Raw genomic sequence first — 24,484 nt, forward strand, 5'->3', positions numbered from 1 at the left:
ATTTTAAGATAATTTTTTTTAATTTATAAATGAAATATTGTTTTTTCATGAATCAAAATAAGAAATATATATGAAATATTGATTTATCATGATTGACAAAAGTTAAAATAGTCTGTTTTTCTTAATGTGAATGTTGAATAATTTGATATGGGTCTTATAAAGGCCCAAGAAAAAAATATTAGGCCCAATAAATAAGACAAATATAAATTTTTGTTAACTGGGTCAAAAATATGATATGAACCAATATGTTAATCGAAATAAACCGACTCACTAAACTGAACCACTTAAAATCGAACCTGAAAAAACCGGCATGTAAAACGGTCGAAAGTAGGGTTCACCCCCCTCACCCGTGGGTTGGTCCGGTTCTTGGATTTGGGTCCGAACCGAACCGTTGTCCACCCCTACTTATTTAATAAAATACCAAAATGTCTTTGAACTTGTACTTGTGCACTGTACCTTCAAAATTATATACTAAGCAATTGTACTAAATAAATTGTTTCCTTAACTATTGCTTTATAATATATATATATATATATATATATATATATATATATATATATATAATATCAGTTCATTAATCTTTTGGATTTTTATTTCTTTAATATAAATTTTAGATGATATTTTTTATAATTAAATATTTAACAATTTGTTATATATGATTAAATTATATTTAAAGATTTATTATAAAAAATATATATTATTAAATTTTGTTTTATAATAGCATATTAAAAAAATTGAATATTAGTGTTATTTTTAATTAATTCTTATATATTATTTGAGACGGTCCTAGTTATGATTGATCTAATAGCTCTCAGACATGAAAAAATTCGGTAAATAAATGAATTCCACACTTAAAAAATTATAAAAAATAATAATTGTATGAGTTAAAATTCCGGCCAAAATATTTTTTAATATTTGTGTGAGAGATATCTTGATCACACAATCAAAATCCATTGAAAAATATGAAAGCAATTTGATGGTAATTTGTGCTCATGTAGCCATAACAACGACTAAATAACTTATCCCTATGTAATTACTACTAACAACTTTCCCTCGTAAAAAGGAGAAAACAGTAAAAAGGAGAAAACAATAGACAAATTTTATTTTATTTTTTTATAAAAAGATATTAAAAAATTAGAAAAATTAGTATTATTTTTTACTAAAATTTTTATTAATTACTAATTTTTTTTGTTAAGGGTCCATTTTTATTATTTGTCCCGAGTCTCTAAAAAGTCAGGACTAGCCCTAGATACACATATAACATGAGATAAATCATTTTAAATTTAATGAATTCTTGCATAAACTAAAATACAATTAAAACATCACCCTTAATATTTTAGCATTATATTTATACTACTTTTATGTTAAAATAAAATAGTCTAGTAAAAAATAACATATGGATTCTCACTAAATCATTTCATCCCCAAATAAATACATTATTAATTAAAATAAATTATTCGTACCAAAGACTGTCACTATTTAATATGTATTTTACATTCAACTACACACCATAAACCAAATATATTTTTAATCATTCAAATTCACATACTTGAATAATTTATAAATCATACATATATAAATTTCACATATGTTAAACTTAACAAAAAAAAAATATTTTCAACATATTTCATAAAAAAATTAGAATATCATATAACATATATTTATTTAAAATAATCATGTACCTTTCACCATTCACCATGCTTATGAATAAACAACATGTATGTTTATTTCTCCATCAAAGTTGCAACCACTAATCAAAGTTGCAACCACTAATTAATCACAAAAATCGTAAATCAAAATTTCACAATTTAAAAATTATATAAATTAACCGTGTATCTTTCACCATCATTGAAAGTTGCTATCATCTTCTTTTAAGTTACATCCTTTAATATTAATTATAAATAAAGTATGAATCAAAATCGAACCTAAAGATTGTTAGATCTTGTGTTGGGGGTCTGCTATAAAACACGACCAGGAAGAAGACAAAAATGGTACGATGAAAGTTGTATAAAATAAATATCAAATCGTGTGTTTACACTAAGCTTTAGGTTCGATTCGCCCCCACCAATTTATGCAAATTTGATGTAGATGAGTTATTCGGTGAATCCCCCTTGATATACTTTAAAAACCTTAACATGACGCACATTCACATTAAACATATCAATCAACAATATTTTACAAAATAAAATTATCTCATTTATTCTCGTGCACTGGAAAAATAAAAGAATGACTTAGATATAAATTTTGCCACCCGAAACATGTAATTTTAGTATTTTTATTTATAAAAAAACTTGTTATTTGGTGATGAAAAACAATTCTTTAAAATATTTTATTAATGAATAGTTACATTACTTCCATTGTAAAGCACTACATTTTTTTTTTAAAAGATATTTTTTAATCTTTGAAACTTTCTAAATATATTTTGGAAATTTCTCACACATGTAGAAAATAAATTTGAAGAAAAAAAAAGTGATAATCAATAGGTATGAGTGATTTCCACATGCAGCTTTGGACAACGAAACTATCGATATTTTGAATCTTGACAACTACCAGTACTTGCTTAATTCGATATTTCGAATCTTGACAACTACTGTACTTGCTTAATAATGCATTAATGCCACTAAAAACAGTTAGTGACCCACCATTCATATCAATGGATCAAAATCAGGTAGAAGAAAAAAAAGGTTTGAAAGCAAGCACGTATAAAATATCTACTTAGACCAGATCTACATTATTTTTAGACAGCGAGACATCATTATTAAATTAAACTATTTATTTAAGGATATTAATTTTTATTTTTAAAGCTAACTCCCTTTTTTCTTATAAAAACTGAAAAGCCGTTTATTTGATCATATCCAAAAGACGTGTATATAAATGTAGTCTAACTATTACCGCCAAAAACGAAAAGTGACACAACTTGTTAAATGGATAGGCAATGAAACAAATCAACTTGGACTGTTTTGTTTGAGAGTGAGAAAAAAAAACTAGCCGTATAATAAAGACTAGAATTTGTAATGTTGTTGAGTAGACGAAAGAATCTGGTTCCAATTTTTGTCTGGTACTATGTTTGGTTTGACATGTGAATCAACATGTGCATGCATAAAAATGAATCTTCCAGGGAAGAGAGGAAAAACAACAGAATCTACATCGTTTTCATCGATTGCCACTTTCTTTCTTTATCTACGTGTATCTTGCAAGTTAAGGATTTCATCTTCCACTTTTTCAAGAAACAAAGACCGTGCCTATCTTGAATAATATGCATGACTCATATATATGGACCAATTTTTCTAAAAAACTTACAATTTTTTTTAAAAATATTTTTATGTGAGATTTTTAATGGTGTCCACAAAATCAATTAACAGACACCATAGAATATTTTAACATGTTGCTCAAAAATGGCAGACAAATCTTTGTTTTACCTTTCCTTGATTGAGACAACCTGGACCAATATATAATATATAAATGTTAATAAAAATCTCTCCTAACTTTTCAGTTAGTTCAATTCAACCAACTAAGGGTATGTTTGGATTGGCGGTGGTGAGAATTGATTCTGAGAGAATTGAGTTTGGTAGAATTGATTTTAAAAGAATTGAGTTTAGAATAATTGATTTATATTTGGATACAATGATATAGAAGTGATTGTTATCGATTAATGTTGTTTGGATAGTTTTAACAAAATTGATTTTGAATTGTATAATTACCAAAATGGTAATAAATTCTAGTACAAATCAAAAAGAAAAGAAGTAATTAATGAAAATTTAAGAGGGTAAAGTAGGAAAATTTAAAAGAGTTCTAATAAATAATATATAATAAATGTAGAATTGATTCTACCAAACTCAAAAGCTAAGAATTGTAGCTTCTACTAGAATTGCTTTTGGGGGAGGAGAATTGATTTTGAAAAACTATCCAAACAAGAAAAAAAAACAATTTTCAAGTTGAGGTGGACTAGAAGTGCTTTTGGGGCTTGAAGAAGCCAATCCAAACATGCACTAAATCAACTTCTATTATTAAAGTATTGGGTAAATATAAGCAACACTTGAATATAAGTACTAAAAATATAATTTAATTTAATTGGTAACATGTGAGGAATATTCCTCTACAAAAGGTAGCATTCATGAGATATTACATAATATATTTCATTTCTGAAATCAATGAATAAAGAATCACCTAACAATAACATCCACAACTAACATGTGTTTACCTAACATGTGTTTACCACCAGTATGTATCCGGTCTACTAGACCGCCTAATCTGGTTTACCACCAGTAGTATCCAGTCTACTGGACCGTCTAATCTGATTTACCACCAGTATCTGGCATGGCCTTCGGAACCGTCACCTAATCTGGTTCGAGGACATGTGCCCTTGTTTTGTTTATACACTTTTCTACTCCCTTTTACCTTCCTTTTAATAAAATTAATGAATAATTGCATTTGCATATTTATCGAAGGCTAATTAAGCTATATGCACCTAAGATTAACATCCTAGCAGGGAAAAAAAGCAGCACAAACAACTGCATGTGTTGAGATGCAATAAGCCTGCTAAACCTTTTCAAGGACTCTTTTCCTGTCTTCATTATGCCCGAGAACGGCGCCTGGCGTTGAGCGATATTAATCGACACCATAGACTTCCCCATGACAATGTTGGTATCCACTCGTCGTGGTAGTACGAGTGGCCACCATACCTTGCGCCTTTTCTCTCGCATTGATTTGCGGATTTGGTTAAGTTCTTGTCGAATCACGCTTCTCACAGTCTTTAAGTAGGAATTCATGTCGTGATCTCTTTGTATGCTTCCTCCAGATCCGTATGCGGATCTGTCGCTTAATATCTCAAGTGGATGAGGTGTGTTCAAGAACGTCAATTGCGCGGCATGGAGCTTCTTCTCCGTGTCGTTAGGTTCTGACAAAGGACAGCACAGAAGATATAAGCCACTGCCTTGTGGCAGAAGCTGGTGGCTTGGTGAAAATTTCTCATTTGGTTGTAGAATCAATAGTTCACCCATTGGTGAATAGAGTAGCTTCTGCAGTAAGAAAAATTCACTCATAAGTTACAAGCTTATAAAAAAAAAGTTGCATAAGGCATTTTATTTTCAATAGGCAGGACTTTACTTGGTTGTTGAGACACGGGTGATTCCGAAAGTTCGCATTGATAGCCTTTAAGATTTTTGCAACATGGTCGGGGTAATTGCAAGAAAATGCCCGTGGTACGATGTCTCTGTGCATTATAATTGCCTGAACATGACTTCGCGGAAGACCGAGCTTGTCTAGTAGAGTGTCACCTCCACACATGATAGAAGGGGCACCAAATGTTATCACCGGGAGTAAAGAGGAGATAGGTACTTCTTCTCTTATGAAGAGCATGAGATTTACAAGTAATGCCAAGCTTCCACCAAGAGAATGTCCAGTGAAACGAAAATTTGCACGAGAGCCTCGAGATTTTAGGTGCGCGTGAACTTCCGGCAGCATCTGTTGATATATCCCTTTAGCAGCCTCATAAATACCTCGGTGAACAAGGACATCCAAACCCTGGGTAAAAAAATGTGTACATTGTTATCTCAAATTTTGCAGGCTATAGTTAAATATCAAAGATTCAAGACTTGATTCAAAAGTACTTATTCATAACCGTAAAAGGCGAATTTACCTCAAATTTAATTGGCTCAAAAAGTAGATTTGCTTGCCAAGATGCTAATGATTCCGAACCCTACACGTTTTATCAAACTTTAGCGATCACAAATAATAGCAATTTATTACCTGCAAAAGAGCAAAAACAGATTTTCCCTACCTGAATAACAAAAAATCTTGTACCACTCTGGTTGTCATCGCAGATGAACCATTCACAAGGTGATGAACGAGTTGAGTTAAGATCATCTGCAACAGCTTGCTTTGCTTCCTCTTTTGCTGCAACCACTGCAGTCACTGAATCAGTAGTCGCCATCAAAGATGCCACCTCTGCGTCCGTCATGTTAAGACCTTCATTGCTTCCTTCCCCAGCCACCGTATTTGAAGATTTGAACGGAAGTATGCTCTTTGTCTGAGCATGCAGATAGGAAGCAGCGGAGGCAGCAATATTATAAGCAGCCGTCGCACTTATCCTATATCCACCATTATTTGGCTCCTTTGTTTCTTCTGGCTTCTCTTGACTTTCAACTTCCTGAGGATTTTTCTCAGATTTTGCTGCCAATTCCTTTTTCTCTAGCGATGAAGTTACAAAACGCAGACCGTAATGTTTTAAGAGTTTCCCGGGCTAAATTATCAAATCCAAAAATATAAATTAGTTTTGATTTTGTGGAAATCAGATTCCTGATTTATCAATCCTTATCCAGACATATAATAGTAATAAAATCAAGAACAGAACTTAACAAAATAAGTGTTTCAAATTCCAATTCCATAAATGCAATTGAATTGCACGCAAATGATACAGAACAGAAACCGCATTTGCAGCAAAAGATTCATATTACAGCCGTAGTATCTCGTCAAGTTTAAACTAAAACATTCCAAGGATTTCTGAATTTAAAACCATATATATTCTTCTCTATAATCCAACACAATGTTACCAATAGGAGTTGCAGTTAAGCTGCAATCCTTGTTATTGCAGCATAATATGGGCAAATGCGCCCAATGCGGTCGCAATTTTATTGCATCGCGAAGACCTCTCATACATTTATAACGCAATTGTTGTTGTGACACGAAGACCTCTAAATTCCAAGACTTTTCTATTGCCGCCACAATCTTCGCCGAGGGCCGCAATTATAGAACCATGGGCTACATCATGTTAAAAGAAAAATACAAACCTTGACATTCCAATTCCAAATCACCCTAATTCAAGTTAGTAAATTCTAATCACAACAAATTACGCCACAAAGAATCTTCAAGTAATCAATATTTGAAACAAATCATCCAGATCACAAGACAGCAAAAATAGATCTGAAACCTCAAAAACCAATGAACGAAAAATCTACAACCTAACCAACTCTGAATCAATCAAAAAACATCGAAAGATCTCAAATCTAAACAAAACTCAATCAAGTTACCTTAATATTGGGTATAGAATAAGCCAAACTCCCCAAGTGTGACATCTGCGCATACAATCTAGCCTCAGCCAAAGACACCCTCCTCAACATTTTCGAAAACGACCCTCTATCAAATTCAAAATCCTCTCCTTTTTCGCCATCATCATTCTCAACCGCGCAACCATCACAAACCTCATCACCACCACCACCATTGTTCTCATCGTCCTCGGTTCCTTCCCTCTCATTCCCTCGTTCCCCTTTCCACACAGACTTCACATGCAAAATCTTCAAAACCCAATTCTCCCTCTTCCCCTCCCCGCCATTCACGCTTCCTTCCTCCCCCTCATCTTTAACCGATTCCGTCTCTCCATTCTCCGCCATAACAGCATCATCGAGAGACAAACCGCTAAACGTTTTATTCTTACTCACAGAACTCCGTTGTCCCGGCCATAACGACTCCAGAGGGTACCGAAACGAGAATCTAGAGAATATAGAATTTCGCGACGGTTTATCCACGGCGGAACGACCCACCGCACTAACCTGAGACGGGGAGGCGCGTGTATCTAACGATCCGGAAATGGAGATCGAGGGAACAATCCCAGTTTTTAAACACATAGTTTCCATTATTTTGTTCTTCAGAAAATTAAAAAATTTATAATAAAAAAAAAAACAGAAACAATGTTCGCAACGATGATGTTTTTCGGAGTTGCTACGTTGGTTTTGAATTTAGATGTTGTTTTTTTTTTTTAAGATCGAAAAGAAAAAAAAAAACACGAGAGAAAGAATGAGAGAAAGAAAGAACGAAGGAGTTTATTTTAAGGGAAGGGAACCTAAAACTAAAAACAGGTGACCGAATTTTTGTTATAATTGCGTAAGTGGGTTGTTTTAATATACTTGGGTTTAAAACGACTGCGTTTTGGGGGGAATAGTGTTATTACGTGTTTGATTTTTATTTTTTAGGGGTTAAGAGTTAGGAATGGTGATGGTCACGTGGAAATGAGGACAACGTGTCGGGGGAGTGTATTTGTGTTTTGCGATTTCGTGGGAAAGCGCGTGATTTTGAAACTTGTAGTATTTCCGAACTTTTAGATGAAACTGACACGTCATTGGGCTGGTTCTATAACATGTGGATATTCACTGACGTGTCGGTTATTGATTTAAATTTCAGATTTTCATAAATATTCGGCAGCATAGTTCCAACTTCGAACTACCAAGTTGTAGAAACTTTAAAGAACTTTTTTATGATTTTTTTTTTGTCTAGGTAGGTACTAGTATGTGTTTGTCTATATGGTTTGTTTTTATATTGTTCAAATTCTCACTCCATATTAAGTTGATTTTTTACCATTCTTTTAATTCAATCCTTTTTACCTCATCTAAAAATTTTACATACGAATACAATATTCTTGTCATAAAATAATAAATCCTACTAAATTAATTATATTAATATATTAAAAGTGGTGTACATAATAATAATTAAAAAAACACAATTAAAAAAATAATAATAATTAATATTAAAAAATGAGAATGACAGTCATTTTGAAATGAATTTTATTTACTAAAACGAACCGTCATTATGAAAAAAGAGACCATAATTCTATCATTTTTTCTGTGATATAAGTTACTTAATACCGCATAATGTTTATTCGTCTAGAATGATTTGATTATTCTTCTATTAAAATTTATGAAAGAATTTGTAAGTCTTCTCGCTACATATCGAAACTATCTAATTCAACTTTTCAATCATGTTTTTTATTATTGAAGATATGAATTAGTTACGAGTTACTGATAATGACTGTTAGCCTGGTAATTCGAGCTAAAAGAAAGTCAACAAAGAGTGATGCATTGAGAAAGGTAAGGGTGTGTTTGTTTCTGTAAGATAATAGAATGTTTGCCTTTTCTCATTGATCTGAATAGAATATATATACATCAATATGTAACGTTTGGTCAACTATCTAATTATGATACAACATAATTATAGGAAACTAATTATGACTAATTATAACAAATATTCTATTCTATCACACCCCCGCAGTCGAAGCGGGAGGTTCACGGACGCTTAGACTAGTCCGAAAATCATCGAAGAGAATGCGAGGAAGTCCCTTGGTGAAGATGTCTGCGATCTGATGTCTTGAGGGAACATGAAGGACGCGAGCTTGACCACGAGCTACCTTTTCCCGAACAAAATGAATGTCCATTTCAATATGCTTAGTACGCTGATGCTGCACAGGATTACCAGATAGATAGATGGCACTAACATTGTCACAATATGCTTAGGTCTGGTGTCAGGACATCCACCTCAATCAGCATCAGTGTATGAGATAAGCTTTGTAATGGGAGATGTGGATAAATGTAGTCCAAAATGTAAGGTGCCTTGTACATAGCGCAAAATGCGCTTCAGAGCAAGCATGTGTTCCGTGCGAGCATGTCTGGCCTAACCTGAAGGCCTATTTAAAAGTCTATTTCTCATTAATGTTTTCAATTAATCTATATTATTTAAGAAGCCTTATAAGTCGACTTATGTATGCATATATAGGCCGAAATGTTTGACATTTCTTCTAATATATATATATATATATATATATATATATATATATATATATATATATATATATATATATATATGCCAAACTATTTTAGCCTTTTTCCCCCTAATATATATGCATATAAAGGGCTGCCTATTTAGACTAGTTTTAATATATATGAAAATATAGGCCGACCTTAGGTTTCATAGGCTTTTTTTTAATAGTCTAAGTCTGACCTATTTCATTAAATAAGCTTTTAAAAAACCTAAGCCTAGCTTTTTTATTTAATAAATATGATTTTAAATGGGCTGGACTATAGACCCCTGTAGATTGGTCTGGAATGTTTCACAATGTGTAGTTTTTGCTCCACCATATGTTGCCTTCACATCTTTGAGCTCATTGAGACGTAATGTTTCTTACTCCATATTTTTTTTTGAAACAGCTAAAAGTTTTATTAATATGCACAAGGCATGAGTCATGCCAATATCCACAACTATAATACAAAATGCTAACATGATAGCATACAAACAAAACCTGTCCAACTAAATTAGATAAAAACTCCACTACACCAATACTGCACACAAACTACCATTCAATCATAGAAAGCTCACACTTAAATTAGATGTACCTAAACTCTCTTGTTCCAGAAAACTATCCAAACTCAACAACTGCTAGTTGATTATCCACACAAAAAAAAACTACCAGCATTCCAAAGCCTTGACGAAGAAGCCAAGACATAGCACCGACAACAAGGACGACCACCAACCATAGACTCTAGCAACGCCACATTAGATCAGAAAAGCTAAATATTCCAAACATATAAAAGGCTGCTACATTCAGCTCCAACAACTAACAGAAAGCATATTGGCACTGCAACGGAAACAATTGCCATACTGCACAAAAGACAACAAGGGTCGAATCGGAAACAGAATACAATGGTTTAACCATCCATCCAAAATTAAACCATAAGAAACAGATGTGAGAAATCAAACATCAATTGAACTTCCAATAGCACCACAATGTCGCGACAAGAACGACAATAACAGAGATAAACCATATGATCCGCGGACCCAAAAGAAAGACATGTTCCCAATCAGATCCGAAACTGCGAACAACTGTGAAATCAAAGGCCAAGGCATGGCCTAGGATTTGACCTCCATTGAGCATAGTTGAATTGTACGTCCATGTTGATTGAGGACAACCACCTCCATGAGAATTCAATAGTGTCATTGAATACCTTTTCAGTTACCACTTCTTTGTTGCAGAAAATCTTGGCGTTCCTAGCTTTCCAGATACTCAAGACACACGCAAACCAAATGACTATGACTTTCGACGCAATTTCCTTATCACCTCCAATCAGACATTCAAATTGAGCAAAATGATCCCCACTTTCTCTGTGGAGAGCAGTAGATATCCGAAGCCACTTGCAAATAGATTGCCAAATACCTGAAAAAATAGTTACACTCGAAAAACAAGTGAGGTATAGCTTCATCAACATCAGATTCACAGATACACCTGATGGAGCCTTGTCCTATGACATTCTTTCTAAAGAGGTTGTTCTTAGTAGCTAAACTATTTTGAAATAACCTCCAGCCAAAACAAGAAATTTTTGGTGGTATCGCTTTGTGCCAAACCTTAGGCCAATAGAGAATCGCATGATTTAGTCCAGCCTTTGTTAAATCCTTATATAGTTCTTTAACAGAAAAATAGGTTGAATTTTCCCATTCTCCTATTTCTAGCTCACAAAGCTTTTTCGACCAATTTGAGTCTTTGCTACTAACGACGCCCCTCATGACCTCTACCTCCCCATATCTATTCTTCAGTGCTTTTAACCATAACCCGAGCCCTTCCGATTTAATTTTCCATTTCCATTTTCCTAATAGAGCCAAATTAAACAAGTTCACGTTTCTAATACCCAAACCCCCTTCTCGTATGGAGAACACACTTTCTCCCAATTGACCCAATTGATTTTTCTAGTATTCTCACTCCCTCCCCATAAAAACTGTTTAAATATCGATTCTAGCTTAGAAATAATACCTGTCGAAATTTTGAAGAACGAGAGAATATTAAAACGACGTCAAACCATATGTAAGAACAAAATAAATTTCCTTCCTTTCAACAATTTTATTTATCTTTTACAGAAAAATAAATTTTGTCTAAATATTTTAAATTGTCTCCAAATTAAAAAAACTTTCATATTATTTTAAGTCGCTATTTATTTTAAAATGTAATACCTAAAATCTCATACAACTATACCAAAAGAAAAAAATACCTAAAATCTCATCCAAGCACAATTTATTATTACAAATATATATAAAAAAACACAAAATATTATTTTATTTTAAAATATACTTTTAAGTATTTCATATCTTTTCTTTTTAGTATATCTTTTCTTTTGAATTCATCCAAACTCAATTTATATTTACTCAAAAAGAAAAACACAATTTATGTTATTTTGGGCCGCGATTTATTTTCAGGTTTATATATAAGGACAGTACCATTCAAATGATCTACAACCCAACACAACCCGTTGAACGGAAAAGAAACAACACACCGAAGGATTCATTCAGACCTAAACAGCAATGAGCAATCAATCGGCAATAACCTCCTCAAAATCAAAAGCAGCTTCTACACAACCCTCAGAATCTTCATCATCCAAGCGCAAAAGAGGAGTTTTCCAAAGAGAATGTAACTAATTTTCTTCCCAACTTTTCAATTTCACTCTACTTTTTTTCATCTCTCTCTTTCTAATCTTTTTCCCTGGTTTCTATAGTGCAGCACATGATGTACGGCTTCGGAGATGATCCTAATGTAATTTCAGTTTTTCCTATAATTTATGTTCTCTAGGTTATCCAATTCTTTTCATGTTCTTGGTTATCTAATTTAATTGTTCTTGGTTTCCACTTGAATTAGCCACTTCCTGAAAGTGTCGCACTTATGGATGACATCGTTGTAGAATATATTACAGAACTGGTAATTTTTTTTGACTAATGTGTTTGATTTTTTAACTCAGTATAGCACTGCCATGGAGTTGTTGGTTTTTATCCTTATTTGTGCAAAATTTGTTTTTGTTAAGGTGCATAAAGCACAAGATATTGGATCACAGAGGGGGAAGCTATCAGTTGAGGATTTCCTCTATTTGATTCGCAAGGTACTCTTTTGGTTGATTCACAAAGGGGGAACAGTTATCTGTATTTATCTTCAAATCCTGCTGGAAATTGAATGCTACATACATACATAAATGAATCTATCTCAACTAGGATCTTTGTAAACTTCTATAAGCCATAGTCGGTAATCGGTATCTATGTAGCACCGACACCTCTGAAAAAGACATGTCCGTGTCGGGGTAGTGTTCGGGGTGGCCGTGCTTCATAGGTCCGTATTAATGAGCCTTAAACTTCAAACCAGTAAATCACTTCCTAATCCTTAATAACCTGCCTTGGTTCAATATTTGGTATATTTCGTTATGTGATGTATCTGTCAAATATGAGGTTAGGAACTATAATAATCTTGCCTTTAATCACTTCACTCGTGGGTTCAACAGGGTAATTCTACTGTACATTATTATTCATTAACAATGAATATGGTCACTGTTAGCACTTTAATAGCTGGATACATTTCCGAAACTTGATTGACCATGGTGTTCTCCTTTTGGATCACTCATCCATAATTATGCTGTACATGTATCTCTGGTTCTCTTTCCACATTTTTGTTGAGACTTTCATCCCTTTTTCCATAGGTTTTATAGTTCTTGGACAATTTATCATATTAGCATTAGAGCTCTTACAATTGATCAAACATGGGGTTGGGTGAACTTTGTCTTGAGGGTTATCAAATGCTACCACTGTAAGATTAAATATGTCGCTGCAGCCTCTTTGCAGAGGATAGTTTTCTCGTTCCTCAGAGGCTCAAACACGCTTCGGCTTAAACCTTTTCTCACCTGGCCAGGAATTCTGAGATATAACTTTCATAGTTATGAGTTATCACATGCACTAAAATCAAGTACATTTTTCATTGAGTTGACCATATGCAGTCGGGTGTAGTTTAAAATGACCAGACTTGCTCCTACTACACGATTAATCTTGATATTTTGACTAAAACTCATAAAACTTCTTGTTTGCTGCAGGATATGCCAAAACTTAACCGTTGCACAGAGCTGTTGTCTATGAATGAAGAGCTGAAACAAGCAAGAAAACTTTTTGAACACGATGAAGAGAATCTGAGGAAGGTTTTTGAGGGGGATGAACCAGCAGAAGGATGAATGATTAAGATTGTTGAAATACAATGAAGCTGCATTCTAGATTAGGACTGACTTATTCTCACTTTGTTGGTTATCATGTATTGCACTTCTGAGAGCAACATAAATAGCATGTGTTTGTTTTGGCCGTGAAATATCCACGGCAGGCATGAATTGGTTTTGTTTTTCAGTAAAATGACATTTCACCGCTCCCCAAACATGTACTGAATGATAGTACTTGAATATAATGTCTACAACACATTCTTGCAATTTACTAGCATGTTTGAATTTGTGTTCAAACTCTTTCATAACACATTCTCTTTAATATAGCATGTTTTTGGTTAAAATTAGATGTTGAGTTGCTTTGAATTAAAATTGATTTTGCTGTCAAATCCTGGTTTGACCGAAGTAATAAAAAATAGTTTGGTATAAGGCATGCTTTAAAGGAAAAACATTTAAAGGTAAATAACTCCCAAATTGGTTTTAGTGAAATTAATTGAACAACATCACATTTAATCAAAACCATGCTTGATAAACATTTATCCTTTGTCAAAAAAAAAAAAAACATTTATCCAAACATATACTACATTTACTTAAAAAAAAATTGTCTGGTTGGGTGAGGTTTCCTTGTTTAAATAGCCAAATGTTGAGTTTAGCAGAGGGGTTGATGTTTATGCAAACATAGTATCTTGAACATGGTTGTATTTAATGAAATCTTATATCTAAGAAAAAAACAAATGCTAGCTAGTTCATCAATTGTTTTGTACATAAACTAACTAATGTCATCCCTATAACCAAATATAGGGCAAATTGCATGTGGTTTTGCTGCTTAGGATTAGAAAAGATATAGCAGCAACAACAAGCAGTTCATTGAAACCAGACAAGACAAGAAAAGATTCTTTATTAAAGAAAAACAAGTCGGGGCAACATAGAAACACTAATCCATAATATAAGAAAAAGTCAATACAACTAAACACTTCATTAAATGAAATAATACTTTTCCTAGTTAATCATCAATTGAAATCCTTCAGTCTCTTTTTGAGCATATCCATTGATTTCTTCTTAGCACTTTGCTTTGTATTTTTATTTGAAAGGCTTCCAAATATACCATCTGCAGAATCCTTGAACTTATCACAAATGTTAGCAACTTTCTTATAATCAAGTGCATAGTAATTTTTCTCCCTTATGACAGGATTCATGAAATTCTCAGGTTGACTACTTGACAAAAGATTGATTAACTGTCTTGCTTCTATCAAACAGCTCTTAAAACTATCCTTGTAGATTTCACCCAATCCAGAGGAATAAAACTTCTCATCCGCGAAACCCTCCAACATCATAAGATCACTGTTAATGTTCATAACTGCGTTAGCGTTAAACCTTTTGACACTATCGCTAAGAAAAGCAGCAACAATAATATTGGAAACATGCTCAAGTGCACCAGTTCCGACTTTGTACATAGCATCCAAGGGTAAAATTTGTTGCGCCGTAGACATAAGCGAATCAAGGTAAAAAACCACTTCGTTTAAGTACTCATTTCCATTCGGCTTCGCCTCTTCCGTAGTCCAAAGAGCACTGTCTGTTAGTTTCATATAATCGTCCAATTTTGCGTTGACTAAACTCAGCAGGGTAATATAAGCTGCATCTCTTGAAGTTTTCAGTAACATCTTTGCAGCTAACGCAGCTTGAGGCTTATCAATTGATCGAACCGAGATACCTTTTCCACATAATTGAGCCACATGCCTAAGGAAAAAATCACAAGCTCTTTCAAGAACAGAAATATTTGCAGCAATCTGCATAGCTTGAGACACAGTGATATTTCCACCATTTATTGTGTCCTGTAATGCTTCATTTAACACTTCAATCAGAAGCTTGTCCAAATACTTCCTCACAATATCAAAGAAACTCGTTCTTACACCATGAGACAAGTAATCAACGGAGCCTTTGATGAACGACCTCACGATGTGACAAGCTTCAGGTACCATTGAAGAGAACGCTGCTACGTAAGGAAAAGCGGGCATAATATCAGAAGTTTGAAGACTAAATGACAGAACATGATGCTCATAATCAGTTTCTTTTTTTATCACCATTTGCTCATATGAGTCATTTTCAATAACATCGATAATTTTTCGCCTACAATCTGCCAAAAGAAGCAAGTGGTATTTGTCGCGACAGCTATCGAGCACGTCTAATAAAGGGCTAATGTCATATCCATATTTTCTAAGAGTAGAACCGACAAGTGTAACGTAATCCTTAATCAAGAGAAGATGCGTGGCAGAGTTCATATGCGAGAATTGCATGTCCAACATCGATGTCATTTTCGACAAAGCAGTCTCCCACATTGTTTCCACCTGATCCTCTACAAGTAGTCCTCCAGCAGTCCTTAGAACCTTGTCCTCGACAATAAAATACCCTGCAATCTGCGCTAAAAGTGTTTGATACGATTCAACAAAAGGCTGCGATGACGATATCTCCAAATCGGAGTTCAACTGTAACAGTCTATTCTTATAATAGTATTGATGAAACTGCTCTAGGATCCCCATACAACTATGAATATGACAAGCACGGTAAAGCGGCGTAAGGTCAAACTGCATTGCAGAATCATCATCAGCTTCTTCAACATCCAAACTATAAACCCTATCATCGACAACCGAAATATTTAGATCATCAACCTTTCTCTGCCTTTCTAGAATTTCTTCGTCCCTTTGACGAACCGACGCAGTGCGACCGATCGCTGTTTGCCCGATTTTTTTGCAAGAACTTCGTATAAGGACCATCCATTCATTAACCTGACTACACACCTTCTTCTCAATATGCAATTTTATCGAAGGAATCCTCTTCTCTATCACCAATTTAAGAGCTCTAGCAGGAATACTCTGCATATAACTCTTCTCAAGCAAATCAACAGTTTTCAATGCAGGATAGAATTGTGCTTCAGAAATATGATTATTACACTTAACACAAAGCTCCAACACCTGAATACAGTTCATCGACATCTTAATAGCTTCCGTCACATTCTTCTTAACAGAATAAGATTCAAGAAGCTCCTCAAGTTTGACAAGAAGCGTCGTTCCAACTTGCTGCAGCTTGAAATTATCACTCTGCAGTTCACTCTTTAGCTCTTCAGCATCAACCAACACGCCGCGAAGCTCATCAACTGCGAGAATGAATTCTTCATAGTGAGTCTTGCACATATCTTCGATTTCAGCTTCTTTTTTCTTAACGACGAAATTAAGCTGACGAAGAAGCATCTCGGGCCGTCCCATTTCAAAGGCATGCCTAACAAGAGGACTAAGATCATCTCCATTGGCAATCAAAGTTGCTAGAACTAAATCCTCTCCTTCATCACCATTATCTACCTCACTTCTCCTTTTTGCTTTCACATCCATTTTCACATGAATGAATGAACAAATATCCCTGCAATCTGAAATCACAATAACAATCATATATTGCATTGCATGTAAGTTGTAACAAACTCGTAATGTGTCAACGTGTCAGTGTCGTGTCTCTGGTGTCTATGGTTTGTAGCCAAACTTATAACTAATTAATTAGAGTAACATACATTGAATCAGAGCCACAAAAACCTCATAGAAAAAAATAGATTGATGAAAAAAGGGATTACACAAAAAATACATGCAAAGGGGACAAATATAGTGTGAGATTGCATATGGAAATAATGTAATTAAAAAAGAATGAGAGTGATAAATGAATAAATACCGTAATGTGAAGCTTGTGATAAAAGATTGGAGTGGTTGAAGACAAGGTTTTTATTGATCGTGACAAAATTTCCAACCTAGATTAGATTGGATTATGTTCTGTGATCACTTGGAAGAAAGAAGAATCAGAATGAAGTTGTGTCTGAGATGGGATTGAGAAACGCCCATGCGGCATTTTCAGATCACAAAATCATGTCAAAATTTTAACAAAAGAATTAGCCAAGTTATGTTAATAATATATGTAAGATAGTATAATTATATATGTTAATATTGTTATAAAAATTATTTACAATGAAATTTAAAAAATATAAGAATTTAATTCATATACTATCAAATGCTAAAAGTATTCTAATCACTCGAGTGATAGACTGATTGTTAAATAAAAATAAAACTCATTTATTAATTACAAGGATTAATACCATTTTATACCTAGGCGATTTTCGCATTTTTTGGATTATCCTCTGTAATTTTATTTATTTTTTATTTTTCCCTAAGCATGCAAAGTAAACACTGAATCGAGGGATAAATAAAAAAAATATATTATAGGGGTAACTTGTGCACTTAGGGGACAAAAGACATATAATTTTAACATTTAAAGTGGGTGATCCAATTTTTTTACAGTGGTAAAGTGTATTTCGTCTATATTACATGGGATATTGTATATTTAACTCTAATTACAAATTAATAATAACATTATTCAAATATTATTTAGAATTAAAATTATCTTGTCTGAAACAAAGTATTCTAATGGTAAGTTGGAGACCGGTAAGATGACAATGTCTAATGACATTTTGTTTTCGGAGATTTCTTCTCGGTTTGAAGAAAAGAAGAATGGGGTATCTGTAAATATTCTGGCACTCAAGCCAGTTGATGAATAAGACAAAAAAAAAATAATGTTTTTAGGTTTTTGAGAGTGTGTACCTTGATTTGGTGTCTGTCGCCCCATATATTGAGGTTGTCTATAGGGTTTCTGGAGATTAACAACCATCGTCACTGTTCAAGTGGACAAATGTCAAAATATAATTAGTTCTCATCTAATGACCTCTCTTCAATGCTCTGTATAAATTAAGTGTTTTTCTAGGATGAGTCCATACTTTCTCCCTGGGATCTAGAACCTTGTTTAGAACAATTGGCATATCATTGATACTTTCCATTCTAACATCATTCCCCTGGCGTCATGTCATCATAAATATCTTCGCCTCACTGGACTTCACACTTTAGGCTGAACTTAGAGGCTAAGGTCTAGGAGGAACGACCATGATCATTTGTTGGATTATTCATACCATAACCCAATATCCTAGTGGGCTAATATTCTTCTTATCTCGGCCCTGGGATGAATAATTGCCCCTCAAGCCCGGTTCAGTAGAACTAGGTCTTGGCTTGTAATACTCTTGTGGAAGTTTGTCCATCTTTAACCAGTCTTTTCCCTTTAGTCTTTTGATATTCCAATGTCTTTTTGTTAGGAAATGGTGTGACTCTTAAAAAAAAATCTCTCAATCGCCAACCTCGTGTTAGTCTATAGCTAGTAGCGTGATAGTTCATTACTAGACTTCTTATAATGAGCTTTTCTAGGAATTACCCTCGTTATTATTACTCTAATGGCACCTTTGCTAACATATTCTTTGCTTATTGCTTGGCGTCCGTCCTTTTACATATGCATTTCTTAAATGTGGAGTTTTTCCTTTCCGTCTTCCTTCTTAAATGTGTAAAAATACTTCAAGATGTCACACATTTTATTTTCCTTCATTTTCTATTTCCTACTTTCACTAGAAGTGTTCTTTGTTCTTCTTCAACTGCTCCATCACTTTCTGTAGGTAAGTCTTTCTTCATCCTTTGTTTTTCATATTTACTGGGTTAAACAATTGCATTGTGAAGAAAGTTTTAGCTATATTATTATTAAATGTATAAGGTTGTTTCCTCTTCATCTTATCTTATTTTCTTTTCTTTGTATCAATGTACAATGGTTCATGCCATTAGATACCCTCAAAATCATTCTCGACGAGGACACATGCAACTCTTATCCTTGGGTAAATGAAATTTACTTGGGGACTTCTTCAATGTATTCCGATTCGAAGGAATTAGAGAACTACGAGGTTGTTGTGGATGTATGAAGTTCTCCTAATGCTTCGAACATTAGCATCTCTACCTTTACAGATAGAATATGCAATACTTTTCCTATCCTCCATTCCCCATGTTTGATGCAGTCCTTCGATAGATGGACTTTCTTCTAAAGTTTACCATCTTTAAGCGGGAGGTCCTCTATTATTTGGTTCTAGCGCCTTTGAAGTTACATCATAATTATTTGACATTCATTTGAGCTTTCTAGTCTGTGTGTCGATATCTAAACCATGAAGCTTTTGCTATAGTCTTTTTCCATATGTTTTTTGGTTGCTTGGAAAGGCTCAACTCCTCCCTATGGTTTAATTAATTTCAAATAATCTTTAACGATATCTAAACCACCTTTATGAGAGATATGTTGTCATTATAAAAAAGGGAGAATGTGGATCTTTAAGCTTGCAGGTATGAAGTTGATGATCCTGCCGAAAACCTTCCTAATGTTCTAAATGTTTTAATGATGACGACACCAATGACTTCTAAAGTCGATGGTAACAACTTTCCAACTCCGTGATGATGGTAAACAAACTTAAAGGCATATCAAGCCTCATGAAGTAGGAGAATCAAGATTCTATTTAAGTGCTTATATGACCGATATATTTGGTAAAGGATCTTGAAGGCCTTAAAGTTGTGAAAGAGATGCAGTGTGAAATATTGTCTGCTTGTGTTTATCTGAGTGACTAGAGTTTTGTAAAAGTAGAAGAGTAACTCCTAATATACTAAGGCAACTCACGCACCCTTAAAATATCTTTTGAAAACCTTTTTTAATTATAAAACTCTTAAAAAAATTTGAAGCCCGAGCTGGTTTATTATGAAACTATCATCTACTTTTTAAAGCATATTTTGAACTACCCAATTTATTGGGACTTTAAGCCAATTGATTGGAACATTTTTTTAACTACAAACTAATTTTGACCTTAATTCAATGTACTGGAAAAAGGAAAATGGATTACATAATCGGTTATGACAGTATCTTGATGACCGACAATGACTCTCTAACCAAACTTTTCAAAATGGTCCATGATAATCGATTATTTAGGTCATCCAATTGATTATAACCTTAAGCCAATCGATTGGAACTTTAAAGCAATCGATTGGGCTATTAAAATTTCCCATTGATCATTTCCTTTTTTGGTTCTCTCATCTCCTTTATAAAGAAGGCGTATCTCCTCCCCATTTCACATCATTTGTATCTATCTCTTATTAATAGATGGTAAATAAAATACAAATGGAACAAAGTCAGATTGAATTTTGTATACTCCAATTTTTCCTTCAAAACAAAATATGCAAAAAAAATTTGAATAAGCCAATTGGATATAACTAAAAGGGCATAAGAAATACCCAAAATAGAATACACTATAATACAAAAAACAAATAGGCAGCAAAGCTTCTAAGCTATTTATCTAGAAAAATACACAAAAGAGGGATTTTTTTAAATAACCATATTTTTCAAAAAAAACTCAAATAATCACCCTTCCAATTATTTTTCAAACTAACCACTTTTCAAAAAAAATTTTTTTGTCCTGGAGAGGATGCGCCATTGCCTGTGACGCATGCACTCTAATTTGCACTAAGGCGCCATTGCTTGTGATTCATGCTCCCTTGTCATGTCAGAGACAATGATGCATGCATGTGTATTTTAGGAGAATGCGCCACTGAGCATGGCTCATGTATTAAAAAAAGGCCGCGACCAAAAAGGCTTAATTAAAAAGACATTCTTTTGGGTTTGAAAACCAAAGAGAAATGGGATAATCGAATACTTTTATTATGTTGACGAGTCTACCTCCATGCCAACACAATTACCTCCTCAATTACTTTTTCCATTATTAGCTCTTATTTATTAATATATTTTGATTTCTTATTTTACAAAGTTTCTAGGAAATATTTGCCCAAATACAAGTAAGGTTCTTTGCTATTTTTCTACCTCTACGTAAAATAATTGGAAAAAGTTTCAAAATTGATTGCAATATCGTGATGAATTTTAGCCTTCACACCCAAGCCAATTAAAAATAGCAAACCAAAATTTAACAAATATGTGATCCAGCAAAAAAAAAATGAGGAATTGACTCTGAATTGTAACACCAAAAAAGGAAGCCAAATCTATCCTCACTTACCACACTCATTTTCAGTAAATTATCTCTAGTAGGTAATTTATTTTAAAGTAATCTCCAAAGAAACATAGAAACATTATGCAAAATTACTTTATTCCAAATCATCTTAATAAAAGGAAATTCTTCAGAGAATTTATTTTCTAGTAAAATGTGGTATGCATCTTTCACTGTATAACTATTAGATGATATTTCTCTCCAAGACCAGCTTGAGTCGGCCCTATTGACTAATCTTTTTGAAAACCAATTCTCTCTCAACCCCCATATTCCTCTATTTAGATATTTGACTTCTCTCCACAATAAATATCCCTTAGGTATACTCTCCTTATAAGCTTTTAGTCCATTTCAATATTTATGTACTAAAATTCTACGCTATAATCAGTTTGATTCATTTCTAATTCTCCACAACCATTTTCCTACCAAAACTACATTAAAGATTTTCAAATTTTTATCCCTAATTCACCTTTTTCTACCTCCATAAGCATTTTATCCCAACTCACCCAGTTACTTTTTTTTATCTGAATCATTCTAACCCCCAAAGAAATTGTTTAAAAATAGACTCAAGTGATACCTGATGGAGCTTTGAAGAAGGAAAGAAAATAGATGGGAGAGCGGAAAAGGCTGACTTTAAGAGAACTACCTTGCCCATATTGATAAGTTTTTACTTGATCATATTGAAAGTCTCCTTTTCGTCGCTTATACCACTGGCTGCCATGTAGACAACCTTTTATGATAATCATTAATCAACAAGCCAAGATATTTGAACGACATGCATCCTAATTTGCAATTTAAGCAATCAACTTTCCATTTTAGCCACTCTTCATCAACATTTATTCCAACAAGAAGGTTCTTGTTGAAATTCACTTTCAGACCCGAGAGTAGTTCAAAGAGCTTTAACACCGATTTAATTGGTCTCACGTTTTCCCAACTTCTTTCCCTAATTACCAGAGTATTGTCAACATATTGTAAATGAGGCAATTGGTCGATGTTGTCATCAAAATCTGAATCATTTAAACCTTCCAATATTCATCACTTTTTGCATAATGATGTTAAATCTATTTGCTTCAATTAAGAAAATGAATGGTGAAAGAGGGTCTCCTTGCTTGAGACCTTTTTTCATCTTAAATTCAGGCGTTAGACTTCCATTTACTAGAATAGAAACATGAGTATTGTTTTTTTGTTGTAAAATTTAAATGTAAAATCTCTAATATTTTTTGTTTCTCTTTCTCCATATTGATGGTGAACAACACAAATCACACTTCGTTTTTTTTCTTCTTGAAATTGAATGTTTGCTACCATATAATAATAATAATAATAATAATAATAATAATAATAATAATAATAATAATAATAATAATAATAATATTATTATGAGTTATATAAATCAATTATGGTTGGTTCGGATAGACGGACTTACAAATAAAATATTGAAAATTTATTGTTCGAACTAATTAACGTCGAGTTTTATTGGGTTGGTTCGACTTTTGCTCGAGTTGACACATGAGTATTATTAATACTCACATTTAACCATTTTCTCCATTTTCATGAATTTTTTTCCAAAATAAAGTTCAGAAATCCCCAATCAACTGAATATATATGTTTTTTAAAAATTTACTTTGAACAATAAAATTTCTTTATTCTTTGGCGAGCCTCATTCACCACTTCATTTACGAATAGAATTTTCATCCATAATTTATTTATGAACACATATACATATTGATTGTCGAATATAATTTCATCTAACACTTGCTTCATTCTATTTGCCAATACTTTTAATAACACTATGAAAATACATCTTTTTTGGGAGTGTTTGCGAGTCAATTTGATTCAGTTTGGAGATAATTCAATATCCAAATCGATAAAAATTATGAAAATTTCTTCACCCACCTCCTAACCTTCTTGCCCACCCCTGGTGAATTTACCACAATACCCCTTGTTTCGGAAGTTCATTTTCGAAACTGTACTTTTTTTCTTAAAAAAGGTGTTTTCGGAAATGTATCTCCGAAAACGTGTTTTTTTTAATATAAAATATTGATTTCGGAGATGCATCTCCGAAATAAAGTTACTTTTCAGAAAATGTGGTGTTTTGGAAGTTCATCTCCGAACGCACCCCCTTGGAGAATTCGGAAATGGACCTCCGAAAATATGTCTGGACAGAATAAAATGAAAAACAACAACAATTCGCTTTATTTAATCGGGTGAAGATTACAACGATAATATTACATAAAATTAAAGTTACATATTGTTGAACACGGGTAGGTGGGGATGAGAGAGTGGTGGGGAGAAAAAAAGGCTTCCAAATTTCAAAAGGTTTTTTTATTCTTTTAATAAAAATACGTACTACTGTAAGTAACAAATGACGGAGGAGGTGTAACCGGGGCCGGAACATATGACGGAGGAGGTGGATGTCCGGAGGAAGAAGAACCGGAGGTACGTCCACCGCGAGACAAAGGAGCCAATCAATGTACGCTATAGTTTATCATTATCATCAGGGGACGTCATTACAAAAAATTGGGAAAAAAATCTTATTATTTTTAAATCGCAGTATTTCGGAAGTGCACTTCCGAAGTATGTAAATTTTTTCAAAAAAAGACGCTTTCGGAAATGAACTTCCGAAGCAGGGGTATTTTGGAATTTTCGCTGGGGGTGACCCCAATAGGGAGGTGGCCAAAGAAATTTTCAAAATTATATGGAATGATTTAAATTGAATTTTTACATTTTGCGATAAAGTTTAAACCAAACACAATCGAAAAACAACAGATACATTTGAGTTGGATTGATC

General features: G+C 33.5%; 3 protein-coding genes across 3 annotated transcripts; 1 reads left to right on the forward strand and 2 right to left on the reverse strand.

Moving 5' to 3' along the window:
• Nucleotides 1-4,043: 4,043 nt before the first annotated feature.
• LOC131629179 (phospholipase A1 PLIP2, chloroplastic-like) lies at nt 4,044-7,963 on the reverse strand. The gene is made up of 5 exons (XM_058899972.1): nt 7,029-7,963; nt 5,780-6,241; nt 5,639-5,698; nt 5,107-5,523; nt 4,044-5,018 (listed from the first exon to the last, which is right to left on the reverse strand). The coding sequence occupies exons 1-5, from the start codon at nt 7,629-7,631 to the stop codon at nt 4,440-4,442; spliced, it is 2,121 nt and encodes a 706-aa protein (XP_058755955.1). The 5' UTR covers nt 7,632-7,963; the 3' UTR covers nt 4,044-4,439.
• Nucleotides 7,964-11,986: 4,023 nt separating this feature from the next.
• Nucleotides 11,987-14,036, forward strand: LOC131629206 (transcription initiation factor TFIID subunit 13-like). The gene is made up of 5 exons (XM_058900001.1): nt 11,987-12,217; nt 12,303-12,340; nt 12,443-12,502; nt 12,606-12,680; nt 13,656-14,036. Exons 1-5 carry the CDS (start codon nt 12,112-12,114, stop codon nt 13,788-13,790), a joined length of 414 nt encoding a protein of 137 aa, XP_058755984.1. The 5' UTR covers nt 11,987-12,111; the 3' UTR covers nt 13,791-14,036.
• Nucleotides 14,037-14,636: 600 nt separating this feature from the next.
• LOC131629207 (exocyst complex component SEC15A-like) lies at nt 14,637-17,686 on the reverse strand. Its single transcript, XM_058900002.1, has 2 exons — nt 17,481-17,686; nt 14,637-17,187 (listed from the first exon to the last, which is right to left on the reverse strand). The coding sequence occupies exon 2, from the start codon at nt 17,150-17,152 to the stop codon at nt 14,780-14,782; it is 2,373 nt and encodes a 790-aa protein (XP_058755985.1). The 5' UTR covers nt 17,153-17,187; nt 17,481-17,686; the 3' UTR covers nt 14,637-14,779.
• Between the last annotated feature and the right edge of the window lie 6,798 nt (nt 17,687-24,484).

The sequence above is a fragment of the Vicia villosa genome, unplaced genomic scaffold (genome assembly GCF_029867415.1).
Source record: "Vicia villosa cultivar HV-30 ecotype Madison, WI unplaced genomic scaffold, Vvil1.0 ctg.000534F_1_1, whole genome shotgun sequence".
NCBI lineage: Eukaryota > Viridiplantae > Streptophyta > Magnoliopsida > Fabales > Fabaceae > Vicia > Vicia villosa.